The sequence below is a fragment of the Scyliorhinus canicula genome, chromosome 3 (assembly GCF_902713615.1).
Source record: "Scyliorhinus canicula chromosome 3, sScyCan1.1, whole genome shotgun sequence".
Classification (NCBI taxonomy): Eukaryota; Metazoa; Chordata; class Chondrichthyes; order Carcharhiniformes; family Scyliorhinidae; genus Scyliorhinus; species Scyliorhinus canicula.
Window position 1 is genome coordinate 114,147,039 of NC_052148.1, and position 24,735 is coordinate 114,171,773.

Here is a 24,735-nt window from a genome sequence, read left to right on the forward strand (position 1 = left end):
TATCATTTCCCAAGAAGGACAGATGCCTAACTTATAACTTTCAGCATTTTATGGTTCCACTGCATATTCTCTTAACCTACTGATATGATGCAAGTATACTTTTGTTTATTGCAGCACGTTGTTAATGCTGACCTGCTCTGAATATTTGATGCTTGATCCTTAGGATTAGCCCAAACGAACGATCAATAGATTTGTTTATTGATACTGCCACATATAAAAGTAAATGTGCCATTATATCAAATTTCATATTCAACGCTCCAAATTCATCACATTAAACTGCTACAATATTTGCTACTTTTACTCCTTCACCAGAGGGCTCAAAATGTGGAAAAAGCTACAACCTGAAATTGTACTGCTGGCTGTTGTGATTCACGATCAATTGTACAAAGACTAAGGTTCGATACAACTATGGCTTTATTGCAGTAAGATGTGTGGCCTCCCACAGCAGCTGGCGAAATGGCTGCTGAATAGAGGACACGCTCCTCATAATGGGCGGAGCCAGCAGGCAGGGGCTACCGGCGAACCTGTAGTACAGGTCCTACCTTACATCACCTAATACAATGTGGAACAGTGGTTTACCACATTCACCCCCTGTTAAAAATGAGTCCGGTGGGGGTGTGGAGAACTATATACAGTAGTGAATTTATGTACAGTGTTTTATCAGGGAAAAGACAAAAAAATGCCCTTTGAAAGTCCGGTGGCAGATAGAGATTCAACCGGTCTGGTGCCTTGACGTTCCGCTGGGAGCATCGTAGCAGTAGCGGTGATATCAATGCTGGCCTGATGTTGGATGACTCCGGGAGTGTGCCGAAATCCTCTTCATCCTCTGGCGTGGGCAGGGGAAGGAGGGATGGTCCTGGTGGGGTTAATGTTGGGGGAACCGGGGGAGGGGAGGGTGGTGCCGGGTCGGAGAAGTGTGTATGGGTGGAACCTGCTGGTGCCAGGTCCCTGAGGGAGACAGTATCTTGGCGGCCGTCAGGGTACGTCACATAAGCATACTGGGGGTTGGCATGGAGCAAGTGCACCCTAACCACCAACGGGTCCGCCTTGTGGAGTCGGACGTGCCTACGGAGCAGGACCGGTCCTGGAGCTGCGAGCCAAGAGCGATGTGGACTTCCTAGGGAAGGCAAAAAGACATTCCTGGGGTGTGTTATTCGTAGCAGTGGACAGTAGTGACCGGATGGAATGTAGTGCATCAGGGAGGACCTCCTGCCAGCGACAGGCTGGGAGGTTCCTGGACCATAGGGCCAGTTGGATGGCCCTCCATACCGTCCCGTTCTCCCTCTCTACCTGATTATAGCTGGTCATCCTACTGGAGGCGATACCCCTGCTGAGCAGGAACTGACGCAGCTCATCACTCATGAATGAGGATCCCCTGTCACTGTGGGTGTAGGCGGGGAAACCGAACAGAGCGAAGATTGTGTTTAGGGCTTTGATGACGGTGGTAGACGTCATATCGGGGCATGGGATGGCGAAGGGGATTCTGGAGTACTCATCAACCACACTGAGAATATACGTGATTCGGGCGGTGGAGGGGAGGGGCCCTTTGAAATCCACGTTGAGGCATCCAAAGGGGCGAGAGGCGTTCACCAGGCGCGCACGGTGCGGCCGATAGAAGTGCGGCTTGCATTCCGCACAGACCTGGCAGTCACTGGTGACTGTTCGTACTTCCTCGACGGAGAAGGGCGGAATGCGAGCCTTGACAAGATGGTATAATCGTGTGACCCCCGGGTGACAACGGCTGTCGTGTAGGGCCCGGAGTTGGTCTACTTGTGCGCTGGCACATGTACCTCGGTATAGGGCGTCTGGGGCCTCGTTGAGTTTGCCGGGGCGATACAAAATCCCGTAATTATAGATGTGATTTACCATCAATTGGACTCGAGACACGATGAAGATCCAAACTGTGGCTTTAATCAGCTAGTTGTTAGCCCGGTGGTCGACTACAGAGAAAGGCCGACTGCTGGGAACTCTGGGTACTTATACACCGCCTTGGAGGCGGGGTCTACTTGCCTCTCGACCAATTGGTGAGCAGTCACATGACTAGTCCCAGCCAATCGGACGAGAGGCACATGACCAGCCAGAGCCAATGGGAAACCAATGCTCTGCACCAATGGCAGTGCTCACATTCATACCACCACAAGGTGGAGAGCTCGATCCTCCACCACACGATTTTATCGTTTTTGATCTTGCCCCGCTGCGTGTTGTTAAACATGAAGGCTACTGACCGTTGGTCAGAGGAGAGTGAATCTCCTGCCGGCCAGGTAATGCCTACAATGCCGCACAGCTTCAACGATAGCTTAGGCCTCCTTTTCGACGGACGAGTGCCGAATTTCTGAGGCATGAAGGGTGCGGGAAAAGAGTTCCACGGGTCTGTCTGCCTGACAAAGGGTGGCGGCAAGTGCGACGTCTGATGCGTCGCTTTCTACTTGGAAGGGCAGTGACTCGTCTACTGCGTGCATCCCAGCCTTGGCTATATCAGCTCTTAAACGGGCGAAGGCCTGTTGAGCCTCGGCCTCAAGAGGAAAGTGGATGGACTGAATGAGTGGGCGAGCCTTTTCCGCATAGTTTGGGAGTCACTGAGCGTAGTACGAAAAGAACCCCAGGCAGCGTTGGAGGGCCTTGGAGCTGTGGGGGAGGGGAAGCTCCATGAGGGGACGCATGCGGTCGGGATCGGGCACCAGAACTCCGTTCTGGACCACATAGCCGAGGATGGCTAAGCGGGTTGTGCTGAACACGCACTTCTCCTTGTTGTAGGTGAGGTTGAGGAGAGTGGAGGTGTGGAGAATTTGGCAAGGTTGGCGTCATGGTCCTGTGGATCGTGGCCGCAGATGGTGGTGTTGTCTAGGTATGGGAAGGTGGCCCGCGAACCGTACCGGTCGGCCATTCGGTCCATCTCCCTTTGGAAGACCAAGACCCCATTAGTGACGCCGAAGGGAACCCTCAAAAGCAGTGTATGGACGGTCCGATTTACGAATGGGGAGCTGGTGGTAGGCGGATTTAAGGTCTATCGTTGAGAAGACTCGGTACTGCGCAATCTGATTGACCATATCAGATATGCGTGGGAGGGGGTACGTGTCGAGCTGTGTGTACCGATTGATGGTCTGGCTGTAGTCCACGACCATTCTGGTGTTTCGCCCCAGTTTTAATGACTACCACTTGGACTCTCCAGGGGCTGTTGCTGACCTCGATGATGCCTTCTCGTAGCAACCGCTGGACCACAGACCTGATGAAGGTCTTGTCCTGGGCGCTGTACCGTCTGCTCCTGGTGGCAACAGGTTTGCAATCCGGAGTTAGATTGGCAAAGAGGGAGGGGGGTAGATCTTTAGGGTCGCGAGGCCGCACACAGTGAGGGGTGGTATATGCCCGCCGAATTTGAGGGTAAGGCTCTGGAGATTGCACTGTAAGTCCAGGCCTAGTAGTAGTGCAGCACAGAGATTAGCACGTTGCGGGGGCTGAACAAGATGGCGGCACCCATGGGCCGCACGTGGACTGAGGGGGGAAGATGGCGGCACCCACTGGCCGCTCGCGGCCCCAGGAGGTGAAGATGGCGGCGCCCACTGGCCGCGCGTGGCCCCGGGAGGTGAAGATAGCGGCGCTCACTGGCTGCGCATGGCCGGGGAGGTGGAGATGGAGATGGCGGCGCCCACTGGCCGCGCGTGGTCCAGGACCAAGATGGCGGCGCCCATCGTGCGTAGGTCGGGGAGCGATAGCGGCGACTGCGCGGGCCTGGAACACCGCGGCGAAGTGCCTCTCTTTGCCGCAAGCCTTGCAAATGGCAGTGCGGGCCGGGCAGCGTTGGCGGGGGTGATTTTGCTGGCCACAGAAGTAATATCGGGGACCCCCGGGGTTCGCGGGTTGGCATCTGGCGCAGGCGTACTGTCTGCGTGAAGCCCTGGCTGGGGCGGCCGTCTGTGGGATCCACGAGAGATAGGAGGGGTAGGCCACGCGGCCGGAGGGGTCGGCCTGAGCATTACATGAGGCGACCGTCATGGAGAGTGCTAGCTTTTTAGTCTCAGCTAGGTCAAGCGTGGCCCCTTCTCGCAGTCTTAGGCGTATGAGGTCCGACCTAATCCCCGTTACAAACGCATCGCGCATAACAAGGTTGGAATGTTCGGTGGCCATAACGGCATCAGAGTCACAGTCCCGGACAAGTGGGATTAGGGCCCACCAGAGGTCTTCTATGGACTCACCAGGGAGTTGAGAGCGAGTGGCGAGTACGTGCCTGGCGAAGAGCGTGTTCGTTTTCTGTGCGTAGTTTTCTTTAAGGAGCGCCATGGCGTCTGCGTAGGTCGGGGCGTCCTGGATTAGCGGGAACAGGTTGGAGCTCAACCTTAAGTACAGGATCTGTATCTTCTGAGCCTCCATCGGAGGGGTGGTCGCTGAGTTGATATAGGGCTCGAAGCAAGCTAGCCAGTGATTAAAGTCCTTTTTGGCGTCGCTTGAGTGCGGATCCAGCTGCAGGCGATCTGGTTTGATTCGGAGGTCCATCTTTTAGAAAATCTTACTGCAATAAATTGATGCACGATCAATTGTACAAAGACTAAGGTTGGATACAACTGTGGCTTTATTGCAGTAAGATGTGTGGCCTCCCACAGCAGCTGGCAAAATGGCTGCTGAATAGAGGACGTGCTCCTTCTACTGGGCGGAGCCAGCAGGTAGGGGCTACCGGCGAACTTGTAGTACAAGTCCTACCTTACATCACCTAATACAGGTGTAACAGTGGTTTACCTCAGTTCAAATGGCAATAATACAAAATGTTAGCCATTTATTGTACAGCAATTCTAATGTAAACACTGATTTTGTTTTGAGAAAGATTTTGGCAATCCTTAGGATCCCTGCTGGATGAAGAGCATTGTGATTTTGGTGCACTTATCTTCGAAAGATGGAAGAGTGGCAGTGTTCCCATATTTGCACAATGGAGTGCACTCCCTGGTGATACTGACAACTCGGCTGTGGTAAAATTCAGAATCAGACTGCCTCTTCTGGATGAATAAGAATGCCAATGAATGGAGAATACAGGAAGAAGTTTTAAAAAGAAGCAATACAGGAGAAAAACTGATATAAACAAATAAGCATGAGAGATAACGTTAGGATTAAAACCCGCATTTTATTCATGGATTTTGAAGGAACTATTATTAGTTCAGAACAAACCACAATGTTTATACAGGCATTGATACATTAAGCAGTAAGTTAACCAAGGTTCACTAAATAAATGTAAAATGTAAGTGTTCTTAGGAGTAATGAATGGGTTATTTTGAATTCAGGTTCAAGCACTAAAAATACTTAAATAATATATGATAATACCAAGAAAGTTTGAGTACTAATTAGAAAAATATTGTACTGATCTCGATAAAATCTGGGTGAATCACATTTGACAAGGTAATTGTAATCATGTCATGGAGGTGTACATAGAAACAATTGGACTGTCTTCATTTTGTGTTCGACATGTGCAGTCACATGGTACACTCAAATTATATATTTTAAATGTTAATTTTCTGTATTATAAGCCTTTCAAATGTTATTCAGAAGCGAAAGTGGAGTTCGACCTAGATGTCATAACATTGATGGAATACAGTTTATTTAAAGTTTAAACCTCACCAAATGTTTCCATCCTACCCAGTCATTTATATTATAGAAGATGAATCAATGTTCTTTTCTTACCTGCAGACAGAACACTGTCTCTGGGGCTGAAGAGCTGTGAACATCACAATTACAGAGTAATTACGAGGAGGGGCCTTCACAAATCTTCGGAATTTGTCACCATTCATACGAATGACAGAACGTCTGGAACTCCATTCCATTAGTTGTTCCACTTTTTCTGCCAGAAGGTTCTGAAGTACAACACAAAATAATGAGGATTAGACAGGAAAATCTCTTACATCAATTATATGACAGTCATAAAATACTTGTAGAATGTATTACAGTCAAAACGGTGAAAGAAACAATTTAGGAGGAAATATATGAATATAATTGTTAAAAATAAATTCCAGAAAGCATCAAAATATTTACCCTCTAATCTAAACATCTGACAATAGAGAAATAATCATTATTATTGTATACAACGAGGCTGGTAATTCAGAAACTTTTGGGAGACATAAACTGACTTTCTTTTTGAAAAATATTGTTTTGAGGCATTTATATATCTAGACATCAAACACAATCACAAAACCCTCTGGGCATCCACTGCTACCGAGCTTGAGGAGTACCTGGCTGGCGAGAACAGCAAAGGCGCCGTTACCAATGCCTCCAAATTTGTGTCTTAACAAGAGGCTGCCTCCATCTACTCCCACAACGAACCCTCCTCCACTACCCACTTTCTCACCATGGCTATGTTCGCTGCCCAATAGTAGTTCATTAACTTCGGAAGAACTAATCACCATCCCCTTGACCCCACTCCAGCAGCAGATCCTTCACCCACGGGGCTTTACCCGCCCAAACAAACCCCAAAATCAGTGCATTTATCCTCCTGAAAAAAGCCTTTGGAATGAAAATCGGGATATTCTGGAACACAAACAAGAACCTCGGAAGAACCATCGTCTTCACCGATTGCACCCGACCGCCAGCAACAGCAGGAGTACATCCCATCTCCTGAAATCCCCTTTCATCTGTTCCACCAACCGAGCCAAATTCAGCTTGTGCAGTTGCTCCCACCCATGCGCCACCAGGATACCCAGATATCGAAAGTTCCCACCCACCACTCTAAACGACAAAACCCTCAGCCTCTTCTCTAACCCCCTCTCTTGAATCGGGAAAACCTCACTCTTCCCCATATTCAATCTGTAACCGAGAACCGGCTGAATTCCTCCAAAATACTCATAATCCTCCCAATACCTTCCAACGGGTTCAAACTTTAAAGCAGCAAGTCGTCCGTGTACAGCAAAACACTATGCTTCACCCCCACCCCCGCGTAATATCCCCTGCCAGTCCTTGGACGCTCTCAGCGCCATTGCCAATGGCTCTATAGCCAAGGCAAAGAGCAATGGGAAGAGTGAGCATCCGTGTCTCATCCTCCGGTACAATCTGAAATACTCCGAGCTCACCCGTTTCATTCGCACACTCACTACCGGCACCTGGTACAACAGCCGGACCCAATCCACAAAACCCCTGCCCAAACCCAAACTGCCCCAGCACTTCCAACAAATAACTGCCGCATCCATGGCAACCACCGCCTCCACACTTGGTGCCTCTGAGGGCATCATTATAACATTTAACAGCCAGCTGATGTTGGCCAACAAATGCCTCCCCTTAACAAACCTCGTCTGGTCTGGTCCTCCCCTATCACCCCCAGCACACAATCCTTGAGGCTAAGATCTTGGCCAGTAACTTGGCATCCCCATTTAACAGGTATATTGGCCTGTCGGACCAACACTGCTCTGGATCTATGTCCTTCATTAAAATTAAGGAGATAGAGGCCTGCGATAATGTCGGGGGGAGCACCTCCTGCTCCCTCACCTCATTAAACGCCCTTAACAGTAAGGGCCCCAGGTTCCCCAAAAACTTATTGTAAAACTCCACTGGAAACTCAACTGGGCCCGGTTCCTTCCCCACCTGCATCGCCCCATACCCTCCACCACCTCTGTGGGGGCTCCCAGTCCCTCCACCAGGTCCTCCTTCACTCTCGGGAACTCCAACCCCTCCAAACAACGTCTCATTTCCTCCACTCCGGCTGGGGTTTCTGACTCATAGAGCCTCTTTTAAAAATCCCCAAACATCCCATTCATCCTCACGGGGTCCAAGACCACCTTCCCTCCACTATCCTTCACTTTCCCAAACTCCCTCATTGCCCCCTGCTTCCTCAATTGATATGCCAGCATCCTACTCAACCTTTCTCCATATTCATATACCGCCCCTTTAGCTCTCCTCAACTGCCCCACCGCCATACCCGTGGATAACAGCCCAACTCCATCTGTAGCTTCTGCCGCTCCCTCAGCAATCCTGCCTCCGAGGCTTCCGAATACTCCTATCCAACTACAAGAACTCATGAACTAACCTTGCCATCTCAGCCCGCTCCGTTTTGGCTGTGTGCATTGAAATAAACTCCCCCCTTATTACTGCCTTCAATGCCTCTCACAGCTTGGCAGCCGATACCTTACCCGTGTCATTCAGCTCCACATATCCCGGAATGGCAGCCCTTACCCGCTCACAAACCTCATCTGCCAACAGCCCCACATCCAACCTCCCCTGCGAGCGCAGGCCCCACCCCACCCCCTCCCCAATTTGCCTGCAAGTCCACTCAATGCGGCACATGGTCCAAAACCACAATTGCCAAGTACTCCGAACCAACCACCCCGCCAGCAACGTCCTATCCAACACAAAATAGTCGATTTGGGAGTACATCCTGTGCACATTGGATAAAAATGAGAATTCCATCACCGTTGGCCGACCAAACCTCAACGGGTCCACATGCACTCCAAAAACCCCCTCAGTTCCCTCGCCACCGCCGATTCTCTCCCTGACCTTGGACTTGACCGATCCAATCTTGGCTCCAAAACTGTGTTAAAATCTCCCCACCATTATCAACCGGTGCGAATCCAGGACCGGAATCTTCCCCAACACCCCCTTCATAAACGCAACATTGTTCCAGTTCGGTGGAAAAATATCCATCAATACCACCGGCATCCCCTCCAATTTCCAACTCACCATAACGAACCTCCCTCCAGAGTCTGCCACCATGCTGCCTGTCGTGTTAATCACCCTTGGGTAACACGGACTGCAACTGGATGCAGTTGTACTTGAAAGTAGACTCCAAACATTGATGTTAGTTCAATACGCTTTATTGAAATTGTTGAGCAGTGTACACAGTTCGTTGTGGGTTTGACACTCTACTGATCTAAGTGTGCTTGCTACAACTAATTAGACTAGATAGCTCTGAGCCACGTGCAGAAGGTGCTAACTAATATATACACCCTGACTGTCACTACAGTTGTCACCAGTGGAAAGAGGCAGAGTTTTGATGCCTCGTGTGTTTTATAATGGGAGACCACCTTCTGGTGTTCTGGCTGGTGATTGGTTGTGTTCTATCCTGTGTTGATTGGCTGTACTGGGTGTCTATCACTGTCTGTCTGTATCTCAATATATGCATGAGTGCATATCATGACATCTTCCCTTTTTTTAAAAACAATGTTGGTTGCTTGGAGCATAGGCAAATGTATTTACATGTATAACTATTTACATTAAATGGCAAGTGGATAAATATATACATAACATAAGAACCAGGAGCAGGAGTAGGCCATCTAGCCCCTCGAGCCTGCTCCACCATTCAATGAGATCATGGCTGATCGTTTGTGGACTCAGCTCCACTTTCCGGCCCGAACACCATAACCCTTAATCCCTTTATTCTTCAAAAAACTATCTATCTTTATCTTGAAAACATTTAATGAAGGAGCCTCAACTGCTTCACTGGGCAAGGAATTCCATAGATTCACAACCCTTTGGGTGAAGAAGTTCTTCCTAAACTCAGTCCTAAATCTACTTCCCTTTATTTTGAGGCTATGTCCCCTAGTTCTGCTTTCACCCGCCAGTGGAAACAACCTGCCCGCATCTATCCTATCTATTCCCTTCATAATTTTATATGTTTTTATAAGATCCCCCCTCATCCTTCTAGATTCCAACGAGTACAGTCCCAGTCTACTCAACCTCTCCTCGTAATCCAACCCCTTCAGATCTGGGATTAACCTAGTGAATCCCCTCTGCACACCCTCCAGCGCCAGTACGTCCTTTCTCAAGTAAGGAGACCAAAACTGAACACAATACTCCAGGTGTGGCCTCACTAACACCTTATACAATTGCAGCATAACCTCCCTAGTCTTAAACTCCATCCCTCTAGCAATGAAGGACAAAATTCCATTTGCCTTCTTAATCACCTGTTGCACCTGTAAAGCAACTTTCTGTGACTCGTGCACTCGCACACCCAGGTCTCTCTGCACAGCAGCATGCTTTAATATTTTATCATTTAAATAATAACCCCGTTTGCTGTTATTCCTACCAAAATGGATAACCTCACATTTGTCAACATTGTATTCCATCTGCCAGACCCTAGCCCATTCACTTAACCTATCCAAATCCCTCTGCAGACTTCCAGTTTCCTCTGCACTTTTCGCTTTACCACTCATCTTAGTGCCATCTGCTAACTTGGACACATTGCCCTTGGTCCCCAACTCCAAATCATCTATGTAAATTGTGAACAATTGTGGGCCCAACACGGATCCCTGAGGGACACCACTAGCTACTGATCGCCAACCAGATATACCACTTCCATTGGCTCCCCATTATCTACTGCACTGGTAATGTCCTCAAAGAGGTGTCTAGCGTGCAGAGACAGAACAAAATTTACAAGATAAATGTCTATAAGTCCAATCTTTGGGGCTTGCGTCGGATCCTTGTCGACGGCCTGAGAGGTGGAGGTGTGGACGACGGCGCATTGACAGGCGGGATTGCTGCCAGATTGGTGGCCTCATGGTGCGAGGTGTCCAGAGGAGGCATAACAACATATGGAAAAGTAGGATCTGGTAATGGGCCGGCACCTTTGCGCAGTGCCTTTCTGTTGCGCCTGGCAATGGAGCCAACAGCCATACAAACTATAAACGATCTGGGAGCAGACTGTCGAACAACAAAAACTGGAGCTGACCAGCCTCCATCAGGTATCTTGATCCGAACAGCATCTTCCGGAGATAACACAGGCAAATCTGTAGCATGAGCATTGTACGTCAGCTTTTGCCTGTTCCTGAATTGCTGCACCCTTTGCAGCACTGGGAGGTGATCCATGTATGGCTGGAACAGTCGTCCGCAGGTCTCTATTCATGAGGAGTTGAGCTGGAGACATACCGGTGGACAGAAGGGTTGCCCTGTACGGCAACAGCGCAAGGTTGAAGTCAGAAGCAGAGTCCGCAGCCTTGCAGAGCAGTTGCTTCACTATATGGACCCCTTTCTCAACCTTCCCGTTGGACTGCGGGTAGTATGGGCTTGAGGTAATGTGGTTGAATTGGTACGACTTGGCGACCTGGACCACTCTTGGCTGTGGAAGCAGGGACCATCGTCACTCATGACAGTGAGTGGAATACCATGTCTGGCAAATGTCTCCTTGCAGGCCTTGATGACTGTCCTGGATGTGAGGTCTGACAGCTTCACAACGTCTGGGTAATTTGAGAAGTAATCTAATGATGAGCACATAGTCACGCCCATTGGTGTGAAAAAGGTTGATTCCCACCTTGGACCACGGTGAGGTCACGATCTTGTGTTGCTGGAGTGTTTCTTTTATTTGAGCAGGCTCGAAATGCTGGCAGGTCGCACAATTGAGGACCATGTTGGATATGTCCTGGCTGATTCCAGGCCAATAGACAGTCTGCCGGGCCCTGCACCTACACTTTTCGACACCTAGGTGTCCCTCGTGGATTTGTTTGAGCACTAAGCTCTGCAGACTGTGAGGAATAACGATACGATCTAGTCGAGGAGGATCCCCTTGACGACTGCCAGGTCATCCTTCACATTATAGAACTGAGGGCATTGCCCTTTTTGCCAGCCGTTTGCAAGGTGGTGCATTACACGTTCCAGAAGAGCGTCTTTGGCAGTCTCTTCACGAATGCTGATCACTCTTTCATCCGAGGCCGGGAGGTTGGTGGCACACAGCTGCACCTGTGCCTCAATCTGGCGGATGAAGTCAACCTGTTCACAGGGCGAGATGATGGAGCGGGACAGGGCATCCGCAATTATCAGCTCCTTGCCTGGTGTGTATACTAACTCAAAATCGTACCTTCGGAGTCAAAGGAGAATGCACTGTAACCTGGGCGTCATGCCATTCAAGTCCTTATGAATGATATGGACCAAGGGTCTGTGGTCAATCTCCACTATGAATGTTGGTGGACCGTAGACGTAGTCATGGAACTTTATAATGCCGGTTAGGAGGCCCAGGCACTCTTTTTCTATTTGGGCGTACCTCTGTTCAGTAGGAGTCATGACCCTTGACGCATAAGCAACTGAAGCTCAGGACAAGGAGTCATCCCTCTGGAGGAGCACCGCACCAATGCCGTCCTGGCTTGCGTCCGTGGAGATTTTTGTTTCCCTGTCTGGGTCAAAAAACGCTTATACCGGAGCCGTGGTGAGCTTTGCTTTGAGCACGAGCAACTCTGCTTGATGTGTGGGTAGCCACTGGAATGCAGTGGACTTCTTCACCAGATGCCTGAGAGCCGTGGTGTGCGAGGCCATGTTGGGAATTAATATTCCCAAGAGGTTCACCATTCCGAGGAAGCGTATTACCGCCTTTTTGTCTTCCCGGGTCTTCATGGCGTTAATGGCCTTGACCTTGTCCGAATCTGGTCGCACTCCCTGTTAGGATATCTGGTCGCCCAAGAACTTGATGGTTGACATGCCAAAGGAGCACTTGGCCTTATTCAGCTTGAGGCCGTTTGCATGGACACGTCGAAAGACTTGTTTGAGATGAGATATGTGTTCCTCGTGGGTGGTGGACCATATGATTACATCATCTACGTAGACACGCACGCCCTCAATGCCCTCCATCATCTGCTCCATGATCCTGTGGAAGATTTCAGAGGCTGAGACAATGCCGAACGGCATACGGTTATAACAGTACCTGCCAAATGGTGTGTTGAACGTGCAGAGCTTCCTGCTAGACTCGTCCAGTTGTATCTGCCAGGAAAAACACGATGCATCTAGCTTCGTGACGAATTTGGCGTGTGCCACCTCACTGGTCAGTTCCTCCCACTTCGAGATCAGGTGGTGTTCCCGCATTATGTTCTGGTTAAGATCTTTGGGATCTATGCATATCCGCAACTCTCCTGAGGGCTTCTTCACACAGACCATCGAGCTGACCCAGTCAGTCGGTTCCGTCACTTTGGAGATGATGCCCTGGTCTTGGAGCTCCTGTCGCTGTGCCTTTAAACATTCCTTCAGAGGAGCTGGCACCTGGCGTGGTGCATGGATTATAGGCATGGCATCAGGCCTGAGTGGGATCTTGTAGCAGTATGGCAGAGTACCCATTCCATCAAACACATCCGGATATTAAGCAAGGATGTCATCAATGTCAGCCTGAAGATCCACATTGGAAGAAGACAAGGCATGGACTTGCTGTATAAGGTTGAGTAGCTTGCATGCATGGTCACCAAGCAGAGATACCTCATCAGGCTTGACAATTTTGAATCGCAGTGTGACATTGATGGTCTTGTTGGAGACGAACAGATGACAAGATCCTAGTGCAGTTATGGCATTGCCGTTATAATCGAGGAGCTGGCAGGCTGGCGGAAGAATTTTGGGTTGCTTTTTAATGCGGTCAAAATCAGCTTGAGAGATGAGATCGGCAGAAGCACCAGTGTCCAGCTTGAACTGGATGCTGCATTGATTTACGTGTAAGACAGCACGCCAGTCTGCGGAATCCATATTGAGGATAGATAGGTGTCTTGCTGAATCTGAGGAGACATACTCACATGTAGTGATGATGCCCACATGACAGGGGAACTCCAGGCAGTCGTCCTCTGGATCCGTAGTGCTACCAGGCTCAGAATCCAGTAAACCTTGCTGTACACATCGAACACACTTGCGTTGGAATTGGGATCGCTGGCCCTTGACTGGTGGTGCAGACCTGCACAAGGCTAGAAAATGTCCAGGCTTCCCGCTATTTAAACATTGACTGCCTTTTGCAGGGCATTTCCGCTTTAAGTGGGCGGTGCCGCAGTTCGGGCACGTCATGACGTTGACGTCGTTACGCTCCGTGCATCGTCGCACATGCCGACGTTCGCACCTGCGCAGTTTGGTTTTCAGCCGCTTCGTTCTCCCGTTCGTGTTGCGCATGCGTGGAGCCCCAGGAAAAGCGCGCAAAATGGCCACTTTCATCGATACTGAGGCGTTGCATCCGGGCGATGGCCTGTACACACTCTGCCTCGTGGGAGGCAAGTTTTTCGTATTCTGCCAATTTGAAACGGGAGTACCGATTTCTCGCATGCTCATGTACTTTACACGTCTCGATTGAGACTTGCAGGGTCATGCGTTTAATTTTGAGGAGTTGCTCCCGCAAGGAATCGGAGTGCACCCCAAACACGATCTGATCCCTGATGATGGAATCAGTGGTTTCATCATAATTGCAGGTCTGCTCTAATATATGGAGAATGGTTCGATAGGATTGGAAAGGCATTTCAGTATCCTGAAGGTGTTGCTGGAAGATATAGCACTCAAAGCTCTCGTTTGTTTCGAGTGCACAGTGACTTGCGAACTTCTCCAAAACGATCTTGAATTTGGTCTTGTCCTGGCCGTCGGTAAAATTATGCGAGTTGAAAATCTGGATGGCTTGGTCCTCCGCAGTTGATTGGAGCAACGCGATTTTTCTTGCATCGGACGCATCCTCGAGGTCTGAGGCCTCAATGTATAGAAGGATCCTTTGCTTGAAGACCGCCAGTTGACGCCGAGATTGCAGGAGATCCGAAGCTATGGAGCGGCCTGGATCGTCTCCATGCCGCTGGAAGGCACTTGCTGGTCGTCACGGAATCACTCGAGGTAAACCACTTAGAGAAAGTAGACTACTGGTACCATGTCGTGTTATTCACCCTGGTGTAACACGGACTGCAACTGGATGTAGTTGTACTTGAAAGTAGACCCCAAACTTGATGTTAGTTCAATACGCTTTATTGAAGTTGTTAAGCAGTGCACACAGTTCGCTATGGGTTTGACACTCTACTAATCTAAGTGTGCTTGCTACAACTAATTAGACTCGATAGCTCTGAGCCACGTGTAGAAGGTGCTAACTGATATGTACACCCTGACTGTCACTACAGTTGTCACCAGTGGAAAGAGGCAGAGAGCTGATGCCTTGTGTGTTTTATAGTGGAAGGCCACCTTCTGGTGTTCTGCCTGGTGATTGGTTGTGTTCTGTCCTGTGTGTTGATTGGCTGCACTGGGTGTCTGTCACTGCCTGTCTGTATCTCATTATGAGCATGAGTGCATATCATGACACTCCCCACTTCAAAAGCTACACATCTATTTATCAAGACCGCTGCCCCCCTCACCTTCAAATCCAATCCAGAGTAAAATATTGCCCTACCCACCCTTTCCTAAGCCTAGTTTGATCCCCAATCTTCAGATGCATTTCCTGTAAAAATACCACGTCCGCTTTCAGGCTCCTCAGATGCGTGAACACGCGAGCCCTCTTGACCAGCTCAATCAGCCTTCTCACATCCCATGTGATTAGCCTGGTCGGGGGCACACACACACATCCCCACCCCCGCGCCAATCAGCCATATCTCTTCCTGGACCAGCTTCCAGCCCGAGTCCCTCACCCCCGCCCTCGGATATCCACCGTCATCGACCCACCCCATATCACATTTCAAATCCCCAACCCCTGTCAGCATTCCCTCCCCCACTACAAAAATAACAATCCTAACCCCCATCAACACTCTCACCACCTGCTGAACCTCCACTGCGCTTCCGTGAGCTAGCCTGCCCAGCCAGCCTGGCAGCCATCGCCCATGGCGCCAAGCATCCCACTGACTCCCCTCCCTCCCGCTCAAACACTATCCCGGTGCAATCAACACCAACATTCAAAGACCAAAAACAAAGAAAAGAGCAACCACCCATCCCCCACAAATGAATACAGGACAACGGCTCCCAAAGAAAAAAAAACATCTCCTCCAAAGTTTAATGTCTTCCTTCTCCTGCCAGACCATTGACCCTCAAAAACTCCATCGCTTCCTCCGGCGACCCAAAGTAAAGTTCACAGCCATTGTAGGTCACTCAGAGGCAAGCCGTGTGCAGCATCCCAAATCTCACCCTCTTCTAAAAGAGGGCAGCTTTACCTTATTAAAACACGGTCTCCTCTTGGCTGGCTCCACGCCTAGGCCCTCGTACATTTGAAGCTCACAGCACTTCCAGGTACATCGCCTCATCTGCCTGGCCCACCTCAGGATCCACTCCTTATCCAAAAACCGATGCAGCCGCACCACCATCGCTCTCGGCGGTTTGTCACCCTGCGGCTTCCTCATCAGCACCCTGTGTGCCCAGTCCACCTCCAGGGGCCGTTCAGATGCCCCCTCCCCCAACAACCTCTCGATATCCCGGGCTGACGACCTCGTACACCAGTGGATTCTTTTGGCAGGGAGGACATCGTATTCCATCGGTATGGTTGTTCCAGGGTGGGAGCACGGACTGTGTTTTTGCTGAGCCCTACTCGGGCTGAAGACCTTGCAAACCAGCACCGACTTACACCAGTGTGGTCATCCTAGGGTGCGAGCACGAACTGTGTTATGCTGGGCCCCCCTCATGGGCTGAAGCTCTGCTTGTACTTACCTATCCTCCCACCCTCCGGCTTCACAGGAGTCTCAAGAGTCTCCCACCTCAGGCACAAATGCATCCACGGTGCGCCACCCTCTTGTGCCGCTATCCTCCTCCTCCTCCCGCTGTGTCCCTTGATCTCTCTTCCGTTCCTTTCCTCGTTCCAACGCATACCTTCCTAGGTGGCGAGAACATTGTTTCAGCCCGCTCTTCCCCTGACCACCCACCCCCGTCTTTTTCAAATCTACACTGACACGGCAAAGCCCACATTGGGGTGGGCATGGCACTGGTCTTGATGGCCAATCCACCTACGCTGGTGGTGGGGCAGTCCAGAGTCACTTCTGCAAGGTGGTGGCCTCTTCGGGCTCCAGCACTCCTGCAGCCACGCTTCTGATTGCTAACCTTGAAACCATGGATTAAGTGCTACGCTCACCCCACCGTCACCACGGAGGCACGCATTCACGCAATGGCCAGGGTCGTCGGCCCCTTGGCCATTGTGGCCGCCTCTTGTATGATTGGGAAGATTGTGTTTTTCATGAGGGCCGAGAGGGCGGTCCATCTCCCCCTTGTAAAGGGTTCACGTTCGGCAGGACCAACATGACGATAGACCCACTTAAGGCCACTGTCGAGAAGGTCATACTCACCGATGTCCCTTGCCCGACCTCCCTGTGGCCTTCCTCCTCCCCCACCTCCTACTACTGGGGGAGGTACGTTCCGAAGTGGCCCCCTTCACACACATCTACTCCTTCCGGCAACAGGCTTTCATTTGCCTGGCCTGGGAGGAGGTATTAGAGGAGGGATTCAAAGTCTACGATCAAGAAGAGATTCTCCGTATATTTTGGTCTGCAGACGGCACACAGTGCCATGCCTTCAAGAAGGTGGGGCATGTGCAAAAGAATTACCTCGCCTCCAAGGCCACCATGGACACCAAAGTGGCTGTGACACCCTTCCACTGACGATACCATCCCACCCTCACGAGGGGACACCACGTCAGCGCCCACCAACCAATCAGCTGCCGCCGTGGAGAAGGGAGGGCATCCGCAAGGCCACAAGGCGTATAAGAAGATGAGGTGGGGATCGGTCACAGGCATCCCCGACCCCGTCGACCTAGAGAACCCCGCACCACGGAAATCCGACTCGGGGTTACTGATACACCTTGCCCTGCGGACACTCCACGTCATCAGGCCCCATCGATGCCTCAGCATCAGGTACTGGCCCAGCGTCGCGTCAGCGCTGGTCTACAAGGGCGGCGGCAGTGATGTATGCCTCCCCGAACCAGCGCGTAGATCAAGGAAGTCACGAACCCGGAGGCGTGTTGAGGAAAAGGTGGGCAATGCAACAATGGAGGTTTCCTCGTTGCAGGTCCACCTCCCCCCCCCCCTGTCAGCGGCACCAGTCCCTGGAGGGTGGGAGAAAAACATAATGACCCCCCACCGGTGAGTAGAAGATGGTGCCCCGACCCCATGCCCCTTGAAACCGCAACCTACCCCCGCAAGAAATCGGAAAAGGCAAAGCACATCTCAACCCCTGAGCTGTCGCAGCTCCCCGAGCAGGACGCCTCGGGGCCAGGTGCAAGCGGGACCCCCAAGGGCTTGTTCCACCTGGTGAAATTTTGCACCAGGAGGCGTTCGCTTTCACAACGCTGGAGGGCTGTGGCAGCTTCTTGATCTCAACGCCATTTGTGATGGTGACGCGGAGGGTCCCCCTTCTCTGCCCTAACCTCCGGCGCCAGGCACTTCCATCTCCATTGAAGTCTGAGCCACCACCTCTCTATGACCCAATTCCCCGAGAGGGGTCCGTGAGGAACCCATCTGTCAACAGTCCGGGGGGGGGGGGGGGGGGTGATAGAGGCAGACCGAGGGCTAGTAAGTGCGTCCGTGTCGCCTGTCACACTCAATGTGGCAGGGGACCCAATCCCGGAAGCCAACTGCACAGAGGACATCTGCTCGGTGGGGGGCACAGTGGATGATTTTGATTCATCTGTAGTGAGGCGGTGAACTCCCTCATGCAAACCACAATCACTGAAACAGAGTACAGCTAGCCCTTGACCAGTGGTCAGACACGGAGCTGCTCATTAAGTCATTAAGTCTTCCCATGCCTACATTAAAGAGGTGGGAGACACAAACACAACTGAGCAGCGCTGGCTGAAATCTTTCATCGCCAGACTCCAGAGGGAGCGGAGGGGCACATGCTCGTCTGCTTCCACCGATCAGTAAAAAGGTGAAGGTGGCATTTTACTGCTAACATAGAGGTGACCATAGCCAGCCTCAATATCAACGGCAGCAGGGACACGCTCCACAGGTTCCAGAACTTCTCGGTCCTCTGGAACGGAAGTATACGGCATACTTCCTGCAAGAAACCCACACCGCTCCGGGAGACAAATCCACATGGCTCCTGGATTGGCAATGGGGGGAGGGGTCTACATGAGTCACTGACCTTACATTTAGGCGGGGTGGCTATCTTGTTGGCCCCTCATTTTCAGCCAGAGATCTTGGGGTCAAGGAGCCAGTGCCAAGCCGGTTGCTGCACCGGACGGTCCGTGAGGGGGGCAAGGTACTTCACTTTGTGTCTACGCTCTCCAGGCTGGCCAGGAGCAGTTGACTTTCTTCGTGTCCACTCACCTTCGCACCATCGCCATGGGCATCATCCGGGGGGGGGGGGGGGGGGGGGGGTGTTTAATTGCACTATCGGGACAAAGGACCGCCTCGGTACCCAGAGCTGCTTTCGTGCGGAGGTGAAGTTAAGGAACTTGGTCGGGTTCTTTGACTTGGTGGGTTTCTGGTGTTCTGGTGGACTCTCCATCCAGCATCTGGGGTCGGAGCATCCAGAATCGACTGCCTCCACATTTCCAGGGCATCCCTGCCCCATGTCCCGACGGTCTCGGTACAGCAGGTGTTATGCTCATTCCCTCATCTGGCTCACCTTGTCTCGTGCTCAGTCACTGACCTGGCACTTTAACAACCAGCTGCTGGAGGATGAGCGGTTCCTGGGCTTGTTTTGTAGCCTCTGGATGGAGAAGGAAACGGGAAAGCTTCCCCTCCTTGAGGTTCTTGGGGGACGGAGGCAAGACTCACGTGTGTACCTCTGTCAGGAGTATGCGGCGAGGGGGTTGAAAAGAGGCGCAAATCCAGGGTCAGGGAGTTGTAGAAGGAGATGCTCGACCTGGTCACTCTGAGAAGGATCTGGCACTGTGGCTGGTGGACAGAGAGAAGGGTGCACTGTGGGATCTTCAACTTGTCAGGTCCTGTGGCACGTACAGGAGGTCATGGATCCAGATCCTCACGGCTGCCCCTACTTCTACTCGTTGGGAGTCCAGGTCCATGTTGAGCCCCATGATGCACAATCAATTGTACAAAGACTCAGATTGGGTACAACTGTGGCTTTATTGCCATAGATAGAACATAGAACATTGAACAGTACAGCACAGAACAGGCCCTTCGGCCCTCGATGTTGTGCCGAGCAATGATCACCCTACTCAAACCCACGTATCCACCCTATACTCGTAACCCAACAACCCCCCCCTTAACCTTACTTTTTAGGACACTACGGGCAATTTAGCATGGCCAATCCACCTAACCCGCACATCTTTGGACTGTGGGAGGAAACCGGAGCACCCGGAGGAAACCCACGCACACACGGGGAGGACGTGCAGACTCCGCACAGACAGTGACCCAGCCGGGAATCGAACCTGGGACCCTGGAGCTGTGAAGCATTTATGTTAACCACCATGCTACCGTGCTGTCTGGTGCTCCGCCTAGTCCGGAGCCGCCACGCCGGGTTTCCGAAAACACAGACCATACGCGACCTGCGCGGTCGGGTGCTCAGCCCCATCGGGGGTGGAGAATCGGGGGAGGGCTTCAAAGCGACATGCTCCGAGCACCTCGATGACGCCGATTTGGAGGGGGCGGATCACCCGAAAAACAGCACCGGCCCCGATTCGGTCACAAACGGGGATTCTCCACCCAATCAGCAAATACGATTTTGGCGCGGACAACGGAGGAACCCGCCAATCATTCTTCAAAATTCACCCACTAGCCTTATTGCAGTTGCACTACATAATCACACTTTGAATAAACTCAGTACTTTGCCATTAATACTTTACACAGTAGACTGCTCAATTATTGTTTCCTGATCTTACTTTCAGAAGCTAAACATGAAATGATAATCTGGATTTACTTCAATTATGATTTAAATAGTTCAATGATGTCCCTGTTAATTATCTGATTTTCAGCCTGTGATGCTCAAGCTTCTCTAATCTTTCCTCCCAGCACTTCACTTACATTTCGGATCAGTCTTGTTATTCCTTTCTGTACCTTTTCCATTCCATGTGTATTCATCTTTTTATAGTCCTGTAGCCATTTCTCATTAGGGTGCTTGGAGTATGTCAGCTCTTGACTTCAAAGTTTGTGCAAATCCCTCAAATAGCAGAGCTACCTCCTTCCTGCAAAGGATCTTATGTAAACTGTGTGAAGTTCACATGGGTACAGCCATTGTTTATGTAGTTACCAATAACACAGCATGTCCTTTACCTGCTAATTTCATTGTTCAACATTGCTAGAAACTTCAAATCATTAGTTGGCAATGTGAAGCTGGAGCATCAATCCTATGGGCATATAATCAAATCCGAAAATCTTAAAATTAGAGGTGTTTACAGCATATAAAGTGACCATTTGACTCATATGTCGGCACAGCTAACAGGGTGCCATCCAACCTAATTCTACTTTCTAGCTCTTGGTATATAGCATTTTAGGTCACTTAAAAACTGCAATCTAGAGTATAGTAAAAGCGTGATAATAAGAGGCTTTGAAAGCGACACAGAGAAGGCATTTGATCAGGTGGAGTGGCGGTACTTGTTCAAAGTTTTGGGAAGGTTTGGGTTGAGTTTTGTGGCATGGGTCCGGTTCCTGTATTGGCACCAAGGTCCGAGGGTGAGGACGAATGATATGAGCTCATGAAGCTTTGACCTACACAGGGGTACGAGGCAGTGGTGCCCACTGTCGGCATTGCTGTTTGCGGTGGCCATACAGCCATTGGTGATGGGTCTCAGGGGGTCAGCGGTTTGCGGAGGATTATGAGGGCACAGAGGGAGCATCAGGTGTCGCTCTATGCCAATGACAGCTTGCTTATGTTTCGGATCCCTTGGGGAGTATGGGAAGGATTATGGGCCTCCTGGGAAGGTTTGGAGGGCACACAGGGTACAAACCGAATGTAGGGAAAAGCGAGGTATTCCCGGTAAATGAGCTGGGGGGATGCCATTTACAGAAGCGAGAGATAGGTTTAGGTAATTGGCGATTCAGGTAGCAAGGGAATGGACGGGGCACCATAAGTGGAACTTAACGAAACTAGTGGAGGAGGCCAGGGAAGATCTTAGGAAGTGGGATACACTACACTCAACGTTGACTGGGTGGTGAAAATGAATATTCTGCCGAGGTTCTTGTTCATCTTTCAGGCTCTTCTGATCTTTATATCAAAGGCCTTTTTTCGGATAGCGGACATAATCATCTCGGACTTTGTTTTCTGGCGGGGGGGGGGGGGGGGGGGGGGGGGGGGGTGGGGGGGGGTGCCGAGGGTGGGGAGGACCCTGCTACAGAGGCAGCAGGTAGGGGTTGGCGTTGCCGAACTTGCTTCATTATTATTGGGCGGTGAATGTGGGCAAGGTGAGGCAGTGCTGGGAAGGAGAAGTGGTAGAGTGGGTTTGGATGGAAGGGGAATCTTGTAAGGGGTCTAGTTTGAGGGCTATAGTGAGGGCAGCGTTGCCAATGGCTCCGAGTAGGTATTCAGGGAGCCCAGTGGTGCAGTCCACGATAAAGATATGGAATCAGCTGAGGCGGCATTGTAGGATGGAAGGGATGTTGGGGTTAACAACGCTGTGCAAGAATCATGGGTTTGAGCCGGCGGCGGGGAATAGGTAGTGTATACAGGTGGTGGAGGGAAGTGGGACTGGTCAAGATGAGGGATTTTTATTTGGAGGAAGGATTCGCCAGTCTGGAGGAGCTAAGGGAGAGGGTAGAGCTGCCGAGGAGTAGAGAGTTTCTGGAATCTGCAAATTCAGGACTTTGCATGCACGGTCTGGAGGGAGTTCCCTCGGATGCCAGGATATACCCTGCTGGAGTGACTGCTGCTTCCGGATGTGAGAGGGGAGGGAAAAATTGGGGATATATACAAGTGGCTGGGGGAGGAGGGAGGAAAGCAGGTGGTGAAGATCAAGGAGAAATCAGAAAGCAGAGTTCGAATGGAAGATCAATTCGGGAGTATGGAGTGAGGCACTGGGAAAAGTAAACGGGACCTCCTCTTGTGTAAAGATGAGCCTGATACAGGTTAAGGTGGTGCACAGGGTGCATATGACTTAGGAGAGAATGAGTAGGTTCTTCTAGGGGGTAGCGGATGAGGTGAGAGGTGCGGGCGGGGGCCAGTGAATCACGCGCACATGTTTTGGTGTTGCAAAAAATTGGCAAGATTCTGGGCGGGACTGTTCACGGTCTAAGCCAGGGTAGTGGAGGAGGAGGTGGACTTGGACTCTTCGGAGCTCATGGAGAGGATGAAGGCCAATGTTGTGGCCTTCGCCTCTTTGATTGCACAGTGGTGAATTTTTCTGGAGTGGCGGTCGGCACACCTCCGGGGGTAGCAGCTTGGTTGGGTGACCCTGTACGATTTCCTATGGTTGGAGAAGATAAAATATGAGTTAAGGGGCTCAGCAGGGGAGTTTGAGCAAAGGTGGGGGATGTTTGTGACCGTGTTTGTGGAGATGTTCGTTGCAGGGGGTGGGGGGATAGGGTGAAACAGGGGGAACATCTGTACAGACAGTATAGTTGATTGTTGGGAAGTATGTTTCCTAGGGTGTTTATTGGCTATAACCTGCTTTGATACATGCTTGTAATAAATAGATTTGCAAAAAAAAGAGACTTTGAAAGCTCAGAACACAATCTGTAAAAATGTGAGGTAATGCATTTGAGGATAAAATTGAAGTATGAATTTTACTGTAAATAGCAGAACCCTGAGGAACATTAACATACAGAGCGATTTGGGCATCCAGGTCCACAGTTCCCTAAAAGTGGCAACATAGGTGGCCAACGTGATTAAGAAAGCATATGGCATAGTTGCATTCATCAGCCGGGGCATTGAGTACAAGAGTTTGGAAATCATGTTGCAGCTATATAAACCCTTGGTTAGGTCGCATTTGGACTACTGCATGCAGTTCTGGTCACCACATTATCACAATGACATGGAAGCTTTAGAGACAGCGCAAAGAAGGTTCACTAGGATATTGCCTGGTCTCGAGGATGTTCGCTATGAGAATAAAGTAGGATTGTTTTCATTGGAAAGACAGAGGCTGAGGAGAGACCTGATAGAGGTCTAAAATTTATGAGAGGCATAGACAGAGTGGACAGTCACAGGCTTTTTCTATGGGTGGAAGTGTCAATTACAAGGGGTCACAGGTTCAAGGGGAGAGGGAAAGTTTAAGGGAGATGTGTGGGGTAGGTTTTCCATGCAGAAGGTACTTCTGGTACGCGCTGCCAGAAGATGTGGTGGAAGCAGGCACATTAGTAACATTTAAGAGGCATCTGGATGGATACATGAATAGGGCAGAAATAGATAGATGTGGACAGAGTAATGCAGAAGCGTTTTTTTAAGTTAGGGCATCACATTTGGAACAGGCTTGGAGGGTCTGTTCCTGTACTGTACCTTTCTTTGTTTTTTGTTCTTTAAAAGCGCAGACTGGATTTTTCTCTAGTTACGAAGAGGAGGGGGTTAATTGAAACAACCCTGATTTGTCCTCTCATTGGCCATCCATAACCAGAAAGGTGTTTTGATTTGGTCCTCCTTATAAGCAGTGGCATGTTTCCCAACCCCACCACGTTCTATTAATAACCCATACAACAAACTCGTAATAGCATAAATAAGAGGGTTACTTTATTTGTACATACGGAAACGTGGGAGGAGGGTAGCAATATTGCCTCCTTTTCATTCACAAAGTTAAAAAAAACGTAGAGGAAGAAAGATTTAGAGAGCAAAGACTACGGAGAGTGTATATTCATTTGTCTGGATTACTGGATTGTTAATGTTCTAACCATTAAGATTTTGAAAGGAAGGCTTAAAGACATGTAGACACTGGCTTGATAACCTGCGTTCTTAAATGTAGATGACCTTTGTATAGTTCCCTTTGAATTTGAATTTAGTCTCTGCTGCCCACAAGGATTGGGGGTGGGGGAAGTAATACTGGTAACTAGGGTCCCTTCGCTGACACTGCCAAATTTGCTCCTATTGTTCGAAAGTCACAGGTACAGCATCAGTCGTTTTACAAATTAGCCATGAGGAAATAGTCATGTGAGTGTCCCTTTAAGAAAGGTTTTTATCTTATCACATGGCTTCAGTGATGTCATTGTATGGGTGGAGCTGGGATGTGGCTCTAGGAGGTATTTTTTGGTTTTGCTTTCACATTTTGGCTACAGTGGACTCAGGCAGAGA

General features: G+C 50.3%; 1 protein-coding gene across 2 annotated transcripts in view; it reads right to left on the bottom strand.

Annotated features, from left to right (window-relative positions):
* tusc3 (tumor suppressor candidate 3) overlaps positions 1 to 24,735 on the bottom strand; it is a 627,392-nt gene that overhangs the window by 430,094 nt on the left and 172,563 nt on the right. For both annotated transcript variants that reach the window (XM_038791119.1, XM_038791118.1), the window contains exon 2: positions 5,662 to 5,831. In XM_038791119.1, coding sequence (XP_038647047.1) covers positions 5,662 to 5,831 — 170 coding nt within the window. The remainder of the gene's footprint in view (positions 1 to 5,661; positions 5,832 to 24,735) is intronic.